Source organism: Panthera pardus, unplaced genomic scaffold (assembly GCF_024362965.1).
Source record: "Panthera pardus isolate Hobbes unplaced genomic scaffold, ASM2436296v1 HiC_scaffold_21, whole genome shotgun sequence".
In the NCBI taxonomy this organism is placed as follows: domain Eukaryota; kingdom Metazoa; phylum Chordata; class Mammalia; order Carnivora; family Felidae; genus Panthera; species Panthera pardus.
Window position 1 is genome coordinate 15,318,745 of NW_026526777.1, and position 14,939 is coordinate 15,333,683.

At 38.0% G+C, this 14,939-nt stretch overlaps 1 protein-coding gene across 3 annotated transcripts in view; it reads left to right on the top strand.

The window, feature by feature from the left end:
- Nucleotides 1-14,939, top strand: part of USH2A (usherin) — a 739,062-nt gene that overhangs the window by 44,540 nt on the left and 679,583 nt on the right. For all 3 annotated transcript variants that reach the window (XM_019465619.2, XM_053908979.1, XM_053908980.1), the window contains exon 4: nucleotides 14,490-14,622. In XM_019465619.2, the coding sequence (XP_019321164.2) occupies nucleotides 14,490-14,622 (133 nt within the window). The remainder of the gene's footprint in view (nucleotides 1-14,489; nucleotides 14,623-14,939) is intronic.

The following is a 14,939-nucleotide window of genomic DNA, read 5'->3' on the forward strand; positions in this document are numbered from 1 at the left end:
CTTGGTTCAATTATATATCAGTTTTATTAATTCTGTTTTCTGTTCGTTTGCAGTATCCTGTGCTAAGCTTGTCCATTAAAATATATATTCCTTCTAAACTCTGGTTAGAGCACAAGTGGTGTAGTCCTCCAGGGAGGTAAATGTAATTTGTTTGATTGGATACTCAAGCTTTCCAATTGTTTTATTTTCCTCAGAGAAATAGAACCTTTCTAGCTTTCAGGTCAATTGGTGTAATGGTTGGATTCAGATGGAATGACACTTTCTCCCCCTTGTAAGTCTCTAGTTCCTCAGAGAAATCCTTGAGAATTCTGTTGACAACTTGCTGTCATCTAGCTGGTCTAATGGTATAAATGACTTAGACACTGATTCTGAGTAGTGTGAAAGCCTAATGGTGAAGTGAAATTTTGAGAAGATCTCAAGTGCATTACGAATAAGGTACTTAGGCAGTACCTATATTCATTTCTTACAGTTAGTTTATCAGGTCCTTGCTGTTTTTTTTTCTCTAAGAAAGGGATTGACAATTTGAGGTCACTCAAATGTAACAGCAGCTGATCAAAAATGTTACTACTGTACGGTATAGAAAGGAATACAATTATTATGACATTTGTTTTAGGAATCAATGAAAGTAGAAAGCAGATGAGATTAGATTGGCAAAAGAAAGCACAATCCAAAATACACATAGGAGGGAAGAGTTGGGACAGAGGAAAGTACTGTTTGTGGGTAGTGTAAGTAAGCAGATCGAACAGAGGGCCAGGGACATGACTTGGCAAACTGCACTTGGGGTGACAGCGTGGGTCAGCTGTCATCCAGCAGTGGAGACATTTGACCTCAGCGTCGAGCACAGCATGCAGGTTCTAGGCCATAAGAAGGCAGACTGTTGCCACGTGGATGAAAGGGAGTCCCTGTGCCAGGAAAAGGAGTTGTATTGCAGACCTACACTTACTTCAAATTATCGGATCCAGTCTAGAGTGAAGGTGATCATGTCCACAGACAGATCCAACACCCCCACCACCCCCACACAATAGGAGTATCAGAGATGAAAGAGAATGGATGCGGGAAAAATCATGGATAGAAAAAGTTATGTTAGAGTCTCGAAAGGAAATGTCTTTAAGTCAAAAAGGCCTTGAGCTAGGACGAGTGCAGTGAAATGATCAGAGCTCATGTGAACTGTGTATGTGTGTGTGCGTGCATGTGCACATGCATCTGTTGAGGGATGGTGGGGGAGAAAAAAAAAACTAAACAAGAAATATATTGAGAGAAAAGTAGCATCCAAATAATTACAATTGGGTAACATGATAGCAAGTTATTGGGTGATTATTTGGGCCTGCTTGGGCATTAAAGGTCTCTCCACGTTGGCAATATATAAGCTGAGATCGCCATAAAAATAAAGACTAAGCAGATCCTACAATCCTTCATCCCTACAACCTATGCTAGTAAAAAGTCTCAAGTCCAAAAATCTCAACTTAAATCGAGTATTTAAATGTTATAATTCAAAGGCAAATTTGAAGAAAGTGGAGGTAAACTACTTATTTCTACAAACATCCACTGGTACAGGTATTAGGAGATTCAAAGCCTCAGACAATTATCTTGGACACAAGTATTATGTGAGAGACATTGGATATTAGGTTGAGATTTTCTATAGTAGCTGTTAGAAGCCTCATCATTCTCACCCTTACCTTTTAATTCTTTTCCCTTTTAACATCCACCTTTATTCTTGATTCACCCTTTCTAAACATATACTGAAAACAGTTATAACCTCATTTATCTTTTTAATAAGTAAAATCACCATGCAGATATTTCCTCCTAATGCAGTCTTCATCCTGGGCCTCATACTTCTCAGGTCTGCCAGTCTTTGGAGAAGGCTAATCTAGGCTTTTCAAAAAGAGATGATCTATTCTAAATACACAACCCCACCAAATTTACAGATTTTTTTGACAGCTGCTGCTTCCTTAGGGGAAAATGGCTTTGGAAGAAATATGTAAGAATTGAACTCAATAAATATGAAATATAAAAAGACAAAATGAATATGATTTTCAAGAGTGCTCTCTGAATCTGGTAATCCAATGACTAATATGAGGTTCTTCAGATGGTAATAAAAATATACATTTATTTTGCCCAAATGGATGACATTATCTCCATGTTGTTGTTGTTGTTGTTGTTGTCGTCGTCGTCACCAAGGGGGTAAGAGAAACTGCTGAATGTCCTGCATTTGATCCATAAATAGCTACTTTTGTTTTTAGGGCTGATACAATCCTTACCTTAAAAGAATGCCTATTTGCTGGTGTCATTATTTTTGTCTCAACCCAATTAAATGTGCGTGCTTCTCCATTACTGATGGAGGAAAAAACTGCTTAGACAATTACTCTCTCACCAGCTTCAGGGCAGGGAGCACCACCTTTAAACAAGGGTCACTCTGAAGACCTCATTCTCATTCTAGAATGTCTTTAAAGGCAAAGCCATTCACATCAGATTTCATGATACAGTACTTAAAAGAGGTTAAAGACATTCCTATTTTTCCATTGCCCCCAAATGACTCTTCTTTATTTCGTTTATGAGGCTTAGTCTTAATAAATTTTCCTCGGTACCACTGGAGGTGCTAAAAAAAATCTAAGAGAACACAGAAAGCCTGGAAGACAGGTGGCACTTTTGAAATAGCATGTAGTTGAAGAATGTAAAACTAATAACTAATCCATTCATGATTTGATGGACTAGTCTACCCTTGTTGAAGATTTTAGTAGGGCTAACTTGTGCATAGTGTAAGTGGGCATTTTTACCTCTGTTTCATTCATATGACAGGACTCCATTTCAGCTTACAAATTACTGCTCGGGATCTTTAAGATGTCAATTGAGTACTGGCATGAAGTTTAGTTTTGGACTGTACACAGAAATGATTTCCTATACATCTGTCCACATGTCGAGGGTTTGATTGACGGCCCTCCTGACTTTGGGTCAGGAGTGAGATCACATCTCCTGGCAGGGCTTTGGCTTATTCCCTGAAAGTATAAACAGAAATCTAATGTTCACCATTTTTATCATCCTCTTTCAAGCATAATTTGACTTAACGATTTGCAACTTTAACATTACAATTTAAAGAGATTTTAAAAGCTGGAACATATTTGAGGAAAAGTGAGGAAGGTGGTTTTAAATTCACCACGTTAAAAGGAGAAATGTAAAGAATGGAGATTGATCAGCATAAATGGAAAGCTGGGGGTAACTTTTAAGGCTCTTTCAAGTTTTTTGTTTGTTGTGTTTTTTTTCCTCCTACAACTCCCTTCTTACCTATTCTCTACCACTGAGTACTTTGCTAGCTGCTATTAATCCTTCAAGAGTTAGTTTAGAGGAAGCTTCATTCATTTAATTAAAATTTAATGGGTACCCAATAGTTGCTAGTTAGTGTTGTGGAGAATGAGGGAACAGCAGTGAACAAAACGGAACCTCCTGTAACAGAGTTTATATTATAGGCTTAGAAAGGAGACTGATAATAAAAAGAAAAGTAAATAAGATATGCAAGTTAGGTGTAGATAAAGAGAATGATCATATAGGAAGGGGGTTAGGAAGGATTCAGAGCTCCAGTTCTACATAGGGTAGCTAGGAAAGGTTTGCTAAAATGACATTTGACGAAACATCTGAAAAAGATGAGGAAATGAGCCAGCAGTTGTCTGTAGGAATAATGGTAAGTAGAGAGAAAAGAAAATACAGAGACTGAGGGAAATAAATTCCTGGAATGTTTGAGGAGGGAAGTGTAGCTTCAACAGAGAACACAGGAATATACTAATAGGAAATAAGTCAGAGGTAATAAGGGGCCAGATTGGGTGGGGCTTTGTAGGACTTTAACTTTTACACAGGGTAAGAATTCATTGAAGGTGTTTTTTGCAAATGAGTGACACGATTCGCTTTTGTTTTAGCAAGAATCCTTGGACTTCTTGGCTCAAGCTTGGCTCAAGCTGTCTTGAGAGTATACTGAAGGGGAACATGTACCAAATCTGGGAGGCCTGTTGGGAGGTAATTGGGAGGCCACTGTAAAAGTCTAGGGGAGGGCTGGTGGTGGCTTGGGCCACAGTTGCAGCAGGAAAAGTGATGAGCATTGAGTGGATTCGGGATGTATTTTAGAAGTAGAACCTCTGGATTTGCTGGCTTTGCTGGAATAGTTGTGAGACATGAGGGAAAGAGAGGAGTCAAAGAGGACTCCCAGGATTTGGGGTTGAACAACTGGAAGAAAGAGTTGCAGTGTTCCAATGTGGGGGAAGGCTGTTGAAGAAGAAGGTTGGGACATAAGAGCAGAGCTCTATTTTGGAATATTTATGTTTGAAATGCCTAATAGACTTCCAAGAAGAGATGCTGAATAGAAAGATAGATGTAGGGGTCTAGATTAGAAGTCTGAGATACAGCTAATCACTTAGGAGTAATCAACCTAATGATGCTATTTACAACATTGAGATAAGAAGATATTATCAAGGAACTACTTATATGTGTCAGAAGAAGAGGAGCAAGGACTGAATGTTGGGGGACTTCTATATTTATAGGTCCAAGAAGGGGATCCAAGCAAAGGAGACCGAGAAGATCAGCCTGAGGGATAAGAGGAGAATTATGAGAGCTTGATGTACTTGTAGCCAAATGACATATGTGGTTCAAGGAGGAGGGAGTGATCAGCTCTGTCAAATGCTGATGGTTCAAATAAGATGAAAACTTGGAACGTACTATTTGTTTTTAGCCTCATGGAAATCATTGGTGACCATGATAAGGGAGTTGTGACGATGTGACAGGCATAAAAATGTTGGAGTATTAGAGCTTGAGTGGCTCTCAAGCTCTCTTTAAGGACCTACACGCAGATATCAGGACCTGAGTGTGATAAAGATGTGTCTTTGGGGGCAGGGTTGCCATGACAACTGGATATTAGTTATGTACAGGAGAATTCATCAAATACATATACATCCTGAGGATAAGGAGTGGCGGGTTTCTCCCTTTCAGAGGTGGGAGTTACAAATATGGAAAGAGAGAAAATTAGAATGAATCCTAGAGTGTTAGATTAGAGTTGATTTCATCAATATAATCTCATTTCATATGTGTGTGGTGTGTGTGCATATATACATAGATGTAGAAATAATATAGATGTAAATGTATAAGTGTGTATATCCAGTGTCTATCCACGTTTCTGTCTATCTTCATATTCCATAACTCTATCCACTGACAGGAAGAGGAAGGGTCTGGGAAAATAACATCCAAACAGCATGAGTATAGCTTAGCAGTGGTCTTGGCTCCTCAAAGTCACTCATCTTAAAGCAGGATTTCTTGGAGAAATGGCTGATTCCAGGGCAGGGTAGTAAAGATGATCCTGGAATATCCCGTGTGAGAAAGCAAGGGGATATTCAAAGAATTATGAGGATGTGTCAGTTTAATATAGAATCCATGTTGATGGGGCCTCTACCGTCTCAAGGTGGCACAATTTGAGCTTTGAAATGCATATTGAGAGTATTATATCCCACTGAATAACATACAGATTCATGAGTCTACACAGATAGAAATAAATGTAAATAATGAAAATTTAATTATAAACAGGATATTTATACAGTCTCAATATAAGGTCAAAAATGCTTTTTAATTGCAAAGGGCAATTTTGTATTTTTACAGTGGAGAAGCCTGACAGATACCAGCTCATTCAAATGATTAAAGTTATCATCAATAATGGAACAAATAGAAATTATGTAATACACGATAAGATGCAATGATCCCTGAGTCATCTGTATCTAACCACGAGAAAACGTCAGGCAAACCCAAATTGAGAGGCAATGTACAAAGTAACTAGACTATAGTCTTGAACAGTGTTAAGATCATAAAAGCCAAGGAAAGATGGAAGAATTGTTCCAGGTCAAAGGGGTCCTATGAATCATGACAACTAAATGCAACGTGCGATTCTGGACTGGATTTATTTATTTTTATCTGTACAGGACAGTTTTGGAACAATTGGCAAAACTTGAATGGTGTCTGAAGATAGGATGATAGGGATATGTTAATGTTAATTTTCTTATTTTGATGATTGCACTATGGTTATGTAGCATGTCTTTGTTTTTAAATAGTAAATGTACCGTAGTACTCACGGATAATGTGGTATCTCAGCAATTTAACCTCAGATGTTTCAGAAAAATATACTGTTCTTGCATCTTACCTATTACTTTGAGATGCATCTTACCTATTACTTTGAGATAGTTTTTTAAAAAATATTGAAAACAAAATACTAATTGAGCTACATTACAGAGAGAATGAGGAAAGAGAAACCAGACAAAGCAAATATAGACAACTCATTTGAGTAATACCACTGTCGTGGGACAGAGGGGAATGTTGTTGGAGGAGCAGAATTCTAAAATTACATCTCTGTTTCTCATCTTTGTCCCTACACACTTTATTCATATTTACTTTCCTGCATTTGCCACCTTGCTTTGGAAGTATTTTTATAGGCCCATTTCCATTACAGATTGTAAATTCCTTGTAGAAAAGATCTGTGTTTTATATATCCCTTATGTGTAGCATAACACTTTGCGTATCATAATGTACTTATTAAATATTCAAACGATAGAAACATTTTCAAAAAAGCTGTGGTTTTTAATGAAACATGTGATGAGTAGTCTCCTTCCTAAACATGAAAGACAAAAGAAGTTGACTTTTAAGGAGAGGTAATTATAGTTATAACAAATAGATTTTGGGATATAAAATACTGAAAAGGTTACTAAAATGTTTTACAGATAATTCTAGTTATTTTCTGGAAATCATCTGTTTTGTGTAGATAAAAGAGAAAAGGGAACCAATGAGATACTGAGATAATTGAGCGTGTAAAATACTGTGATCATCTGTACACCAAAAGCATTCTTAAATGTGGAATTGTGCGTGAAATGTTCCTAGGCAGTATCTACAGAAAATGGGCTGGCTCTATCCCCATTCCCCAGGAAATCAACAATAAATCAGACCATTGACAGATTTTCCATCACATCTCTGTGTAAACTAATTGCTTTTTTTTTTTTTTTTTAAGATAGAAGGAGAGTAGTTTAATAGTTTGGGAAGAAGTGGCCATAAGAGTTTCATATCCAGTCAAGATAGGATCAAGAAAACTACTGACATTCCTATGTTAAATTTTTAGAGATGCAGTAAATTGGAGGCTTGTTTGTGTGAGGTTGTAGTATACAGAGAGCTTCAATAGACACGAAGGGGAGACTAGCAAATCCAAAGCGTCATACCTAGAGTGATAATGTAATACATTTAATACATTTAGGCATAGATCACTTCAAGGGCCTGGCTTGTCTGGGTTACTCAGAGGAAAGAAAATGAAAGTGTGTATGCGCAGGGGACAGGGATAGGAGGAGAAGGGATAGGAAGACGGGTGGATGGGAGAAGAGGCCAGGAGAGGCGTAAACGTTGAAATAAAACACACAAGCTCATGGAAAATGAAAAGTGGAAACAAAAACAAGAAAAATCTTTGAAAAAATTATCTGTGTATGAAGTTATTTCCCTGTAGCATCTTTTATCTGGTCAAAGGGAATGAAAACATAAGCAGTTATTCACCGAATCAAACCAGTAATGGGAACACACGCACATTCCTAATTTTCGAGGGCAGCCCAAGTGACTAATTTGTGCCAAATCAACCTTCCCTGAATAATTGCCTCAACTCTTTTATTCATAGTTTGTATAAATGCAGCTTAATAGGGAATATTTGATAGACTAGAGTATTTATAATCATATAAAAACTCATGTTAGTAAACAAGGTCACTCTGTAAAGGTGATGAATCCTTGTATGACACATTCATCTGTTGGAAAATGGTGTCTTTACTGCTTAGAATTGTAGCAGTGTAGTTTGGTGGTTTTATTTTTGGAGTATCAATTAGACAATCAATCAATTAGTATTTATTGAGCTTCTGCCCAGCACGTAGGGCATGCTCATCAAATTTGCAAATGACACAAATCTTGGAAGATGGTAAATACATTGATGACAGACATAGCGTCCAAAAAGATTTTGACAGCCTAGAGCAATGGGCTGAATCTAACAAGATGAAACATAACATGGATAGATATAAATTTCTGTCCTTGGGTCCATGAAACTAACTGCACATACACAGGATGGGGTGGAGGTGCTTTAGGCAGAGATGTAATAAAGAAAAGACAGTATTTTAGTGAAAAGTGAGTTCAACTTAATAATTTGTCAGTTTTAGCTGTGTGATGCCATAGGCAAAAATCTAGCGTGCAATTTTGGATTATATTAAGGTGATAATCCTGTTTCAATTTGGCAAGCCAAATCACAAGTAGAGATTGTAGTATTTCTGGAGCCACATTTTAAGAAGAGAGAGACCATGTCGTATTGAGAACACCACGTAAATGAAAGACATTTATCCTGAAGAAGATTTAGGAGAAAAATGACATCTTTCTTTACATCTGTGAGCTTCCACATGGAAAAGGGATTGTATTTCTTTGGGGTGACATCAATAGTTAGAGCTGGGCCTTATGAATTGAAGTTATAAGGAGATATTTTTCAGTTTAATCATTTATATTGGTAAAAGTTGTTCAAAGATGAAAGGGTTCCCCAAGTCCACAGTTAAACTTCTGTGTCCTCTGGGGCACCTGGGTGGCTCAGTCGGTTGAGCGTCCGACTTCTGCTCAGGTCAGGATCTTGTGGTTTGTGAGTTTGAGCCCCGCGTCAGGCTCTGTGCTGATGGTTCAGAGCCTGGAGCCTGCTTGGGATTCTTTGTCTCCCTCTCTCTCTGCCCCTCCCCTGCTCTTGCTCTGTCTCTCTCAAAAATAAACAAAACACTTCCGTGTCCTCATTTTGGGGGTGGGACCACTGCAGAAGGACAGTCTGAGAACTGAACAAGTAACGTGAGTATATACATTCAGCACAGTGTCAGGAGAATGACAAGTGATTATGTAGCTCATAGGGGTTGTTACCCTTCGTATTGTGGGAGATGTTTGACGTGAAGCTGGAATCCTCACTGTGTGGAGTTACAGCAGAGAGACTCATGGATGGCTCTGACACAAGAGATGGCTGTAACTTCAAAATGCTAACTGGGTGTAACTGACTAACAAAAATTGGTTACAACAGTCCGTGGAATCAGTCAACCTTCTATGTGACCTTGAATAATGTAACCTTTTTGTTTTCAATTCTCTGTGATGCTTTTTAAAGAATTATTTGTGATCATTTTTTAAATAGAGGTAATAAACCTTCATTGGATTGTTGTAAGGATAAAAAGGAAAAATACATATAAAAATTTTAATGCCCAACTTGCTAATTTTTCTATATGTGAACACTTTTATAGTACTGAAATAGTTGGTAAAGGGTTATTGGAAGATACAGGACTTGAGGTACATTTGGAAAAATACTAAAAATTTAGGGAGATGAAGTAGCAAGGTTATTCCCATACAAAATAGCTTGAACAGAGCACAGAGACAGAAACAAGCATTGTGTGATCATAAGATAGGGAGGGGACCTCTCCGATTAGATGAGATTGACTGTTGGTAATTAGAAGTAATTGGGATGGGATGAGTAAGAAAACCTCAGAAGAACTTTGTTTCAGATAGTAAGCAAGAGGGACATTCCACATGTGCTTAGGTAAGGGAAGAAAACATACGTGTGATACCTTTTATTTACTTTTAATTTTTTTAATGTTTATTTTTGAGAGAGACAGAGACAGAGTGCGAGCAGGGTTGGGGCAGAGAGAAAGGGAGACACAGAATCCGAAGCAGGCTCAGGCTCTGAGCTGTCAGCACAGAGCCTGATGCCGGATTCAAACCCACAAACCGTGAGATCATGACCTGAGCTGAAGTCGGATGCTTATTAAACGACTGGGCCACCCAGGTGCCCCATTTTTTATTTTTAAAGTTTATTTGTTTAGAGAGAGAGTACGGGAGTATGCGTGCACACACGCACTTGCACACAAGTGGGGGAGGGGTAGAGAGGGAGAGAATCCCAAGCAGACTCCGCAATGTTAGTGCAGAGCCTGATGTGGGGCTCGATCTCACGAATCATGAAATTATGACCTGAGCTGAAGTCAAGAGTTGGTCGCTTAACTCACTGAGCCACCCAGGCACCCCCTGTACATGTGATATTTAAAAATAATCTTATGGAATTTTTAGAATAAATTGCCTTCCTTATGCTTAAAAAATTATAGATGGAATAGTAGAATCCTTTTTGCAAAGCCTTGTTTAACCTAGAAATAGAAATTCTATTTCAGGGAAATTTCTATTTCAGAAAGTCCAAGACATATTTCCTCCTCAAAGTTTTCCCTTCAGATTCATATCCCAGTATTTTTTTTTGTTTGATTTTTTTAGTATTCAAAATGATGATCTTTATATTTGTATCACCCATCATTATTTTTTGAGGGTGAATTTGAATTCAAGATATGTTGCCAAATCACTTTCTATTAAATCTACAAAAGTATTATTCTAAATTCTTTTTAATTTTTTAATGTTTATTTTTGAGTGAAAGAAAGAGCATGAGTGGGGGAGGGGCAGAGAGAGGGGAGACAGAATCTGAAGTAGGCTCCCCGCTCTGAGCTGTCAGCACAGAACCTGACGTGGGGCTCAACCTTATGGACCATGAGATCATGACCTGAGCTAAGTCAGATGCTTAACCGACTGAGCCACCCAGGCACCCCCATTCAAAATTCTTAAAATAGTTTTGTTTTAGGGGCCCCAACGTGGGTCAGTTGGCTAAGTATCTGACTCTTGATTTCGGCTCAGATCACGATCTTACGGTTCATGAGTTTGAGCTCTGCATTGAATTCTGTGCTGGGTGTGGAGCCTGCTTAAGATTTTCTCCCTTTCCCTTTGTCCCTCCCCGGCTCGTGTGTGTGCACACTCTCATATGTGCTAGCTCTGTCTCAGAGGGAAAAAAAAAATTGCTTCAAAATGAAACCCTTTAAAAGAATGCACGTGGTATTTCTGGGAGGCCTGTTTGATGGTTTTGAAAAGACAAGTCCCAAAGAAAAGGTCCGGAATCATTCACATAGGACATTCATATGTCCTATGTGAATGGACTAAGACCTAACTTCTCAAAGCAACTCTTTGAAATGGACAGCACTTTATTCACTGCACTGAGTCAGAACTTAAAAACAACCATCATTGTTTATAGTGATGCACACACTAGTGCATTAAAATTAGTCGTACATACAAGGTCCTTGAGAGAAAGGGTGATGACTTTATTTTTTTGGTATAATGTATAGGGGCACTTTGAGTACTGGGTTCAGGCTTTATTGAATTAACTTGAAATTAGAAAGATAGAGGCAACAAGGAAACTATTTCTCCGCCGAGGAAATTAGTGCAGGTGTTCTGCCTATTTCCCAGCCTGAGTTGGGAGTTTCTTTGGATTTTTGGGAGCCAGCAGGAGTAGAAAAGCAACAAAGATTTGGCATTTCAGTGGACCAGATGATTGACAATTAGGACACACCTGTCCAGGTGGACTTGATTGTATTTTTTTCTTGGTAGCTTCTCAGCTATTGTGTGACTTCCTGGAATTATACACTTCTCTGCTCAAGCAAGACAATGATCAGGTATTCTACTTAAAAAAAATAACCTGATACACTCTTGTGCTCAAAGGAGTGAGTACAGACTGTCACAGGGACATGAATTTGGCCAAAAAGTTAATGAACATAAAATATGAAGCCCTGAGAAAATGAAGGGGTGAGAATGACCTGCTCCCCTCTATCTTCTTTCCGGTGTGTTTTTTAAATCTCTTATGAGGGGATGTAAGGCCTTTCTCCAGCTGCCACTGGCTTTGCCAATTCATTCCTTCATGCCACACCAATAAACATGTACAAACTCTTCCAATTCTCGAGGGGTGGAAAATGAGATAGGTGTGAAGTCTACTTCAGCAGAAGGCTTTCTTTTTCACAAATTAGAAATTCCGCCACACATATTCCTCTTCCTCCAGATAACTGGCAAGGGGATCATCAGAATGAGCTATTGCAAAGCGCGACCCTCGTCTTCACAGTTCCGGTGTGATGGGGCCCCAGACCAGAATTGCAAAATAGTTAAGAGAATCTTGGAATGTAAAACATGGTACAGAACACCAAAGAAGATTTCATCTTATTTATAGAGAGGTGGTTGATAGGGGAGGGGACGACAGAAGAGAGTGGCTTGAGATCATCATTCATCATTTTGTAAGTACCAACAAAGTGAAAACATCCTTCCAGAATTCACTGCAAGTGACACTGAATCCTTCTCCTAAGCAAATATGCGATGAGTTGATAAAAAAGAGAAGGTCCTGAACTCTTGACTACAGATATAATACAGTGAATATAGAAAATCAAAAACATGCTTTCTATCTGACTCAAAATAAAGGTGCACTTAAACTTGTAAAAGACAACATTTTTATTTGAATGATATGACGGAACTGTCACAGGAGTGTTACCTGCTATAAAGAAAGCCTAAGAATTATTACCTTTATTAGACCAGTGACACTGAGATTTAGCCATACATTTCTAACTTCTGTCCCTCTACAGAGACAATTTTCTTTTCTTAAATAAACTGTCATGCTAGTGTTAATATATTGTTGGCTCTCTCATGCTCTGAGAATACTGCTGATATAAAACATGTATATGTTAGATTGGTAATAGTATCTTTAGTGTAGCTGAGTAGAACAAATGTGTTTCCCTCATGGCTGTGCTAATGTGATAAAGGAAAATTGGCTGTTCATCAGCTTTTGGCTGGGTAAAGACAGTAGAGATGGAACCACATTCTTTTTTATGCATTAATACCATCGAGAACTTTTCACTAGTTATATTTCATGTGCCTGCATGTTGCGCAAAGATGTTGTAAAACATGAGATAATGCTACAAATAACAAAGTAGAAAAGCCTGTATCTTTTATAATGATAACAGTCAAACACCAAATGACAGTAACAGGCTGTAAAAAATGGGCTGCAAAAAAAATGCAGCCCTACTACCCAGAAGAGAGGTATATATGCAGGCCCACAAGGAGTTGGCGTGTGTTTTTAGTTCTTTATGTCAAGGCTATGTTTTATAATTAAGTAAAATGTAACATGGGGTCAGTGGAGTTAAGGAAGTACCTGGTTTTTAATAAAAGCAGATTAAATAGTATGGAGAAAAGCCATGTTGAATAACTTTGTGAAGAATTACTGTTCCCAAGTAATTATGTTGTTAACTGTCAGGGTGGGTTGATTGGTTGGTTTGTTTGGAGAGAGAGGGCTGTTGAAAACAGTTCTTAAGACAGTCACTCATATAACGTTCTAAAGATGTTGGGGAATGGTTATTTTCATCAATTGTGAGGAAGTCTTAATAGGACAGCATTTGAATGCTATGATTGGATATATTTTTAATTAAAATGTTAGCATCTAACCTTTCACCTGCAAGATGACGTATTTCTCTTTCTCTCTCCTTCTGCTACCCCCACCCCCATCCTCGTGTTTTGTTTGCCATTTCAGCTCCTTTGCTAGAGCACCAATGATTCCTTTTACATTCAAGTTAAAAGCACTTGAACAGAACTGTTTGTAGAGGCTAACATTGATGTCAAATGGCTGATCATTTTATTCAGAAATACGTGCAATCATTGACAGTTTTGTATAAATCCCATCCGTGAAGTTGTCTGCAGAACGGTTTGAGTTGGCTCTTCAGGGGTCACTGCACAGAAACAAAATTTCATAACTTCATCATTTTACAATTAGGATATAATTGAGGGGTCATCTAGCCACAACCCAGGAACAAATCTGGTTGGTCAAATGTTTTTATAAAGTTTCACTGGAACACATCCATGCTAACTCACATATGTACTGTCTCTGGCTGCTTTCCTATTACAATAGCAGAGTTGAGCAGTTGTGACCTGGACCAGTTGGAACACAAAATCAAATCACTTGGTTTGCAAATAGACAATATTTATCCTCTGACTGTTTACAGAAAAAGTTTGTTGATCCCTGATGGTAGAGGGTTGGTAAGTTGTCTGAATAATTAGGCTAGAATATTCTTGTCAAATTTTTATATTCTGTATTGGGGAAGTACGGCTGAAAATCATCAACTATGGTACCAATACTAATACAGGACATGTTTACAGGAAGTATTTTGTATTAGCAACTTAAATTCTATCCACAGGTGATACGTTTTTGGCATACTTAGTTTTGAATATTTCTACCTTTTGTATTGAATTCTGTTTTTGCCAATTATTGTTATAACAAATTTAACTAGTATATAAAGAAATAGCATATTCTCAAAAAATTATGAAGGCATAGCAGTCAGTGCTGCTAAATACACGGGACGAAAAATTATGTATATCTCTAAATACCATGGTACAAATCACAGCACAAAACTATAATATGTAGGTTCATATCTAGATCTATAAACATACAGATATATCAATGAGCCATTAAGATAAATTGTTTTCAGTCTTTCCAACTGAAGAAAGTAGTGAAGTAAGAAATTAACTTGAGAAAGACTACTGAAATGTAGTTATGATAAAATGCAAGGTTATGTAATTAAAATAATAATGGTGATAATTTCTTGCAGGTGCATCAGACAAAAATCAGTTTCTTCATCAATGGTTTGGAGGAAGATAATACGGCATTTGATGCAAGGACTCTAAGTGGTTCAATTATAGATTTTGCCTCTGGTACTACACAAATAGGACAGAGTTTAAATGGTAAGATTCTGACTTCAGAAAATTACTTATTTTGTCTAATTACCCGATTGCTCAAGAAAGTGTCAAAAACAATTGTTTTAAATATCTAGGTGTATGTGTTTCCTAGCACTGCTGCAACAAATGAGCAGAACTGGGTAGGAGCTTAATAAAGCAGACATTTATCCTCCTCTTACAGTTCTAGAGCCCATAAGTCTGAAATCAAGGGTTCGCAGGGTTGGTTTTCTCTGGAGGTTCTGATTGGTTCTATGCCTCTCTTTCTCTTGGCTTCCGGTAGTCCTCAGCGTTCCTTGGCTTGTGGCTGCACAGCCCCCTTAGTC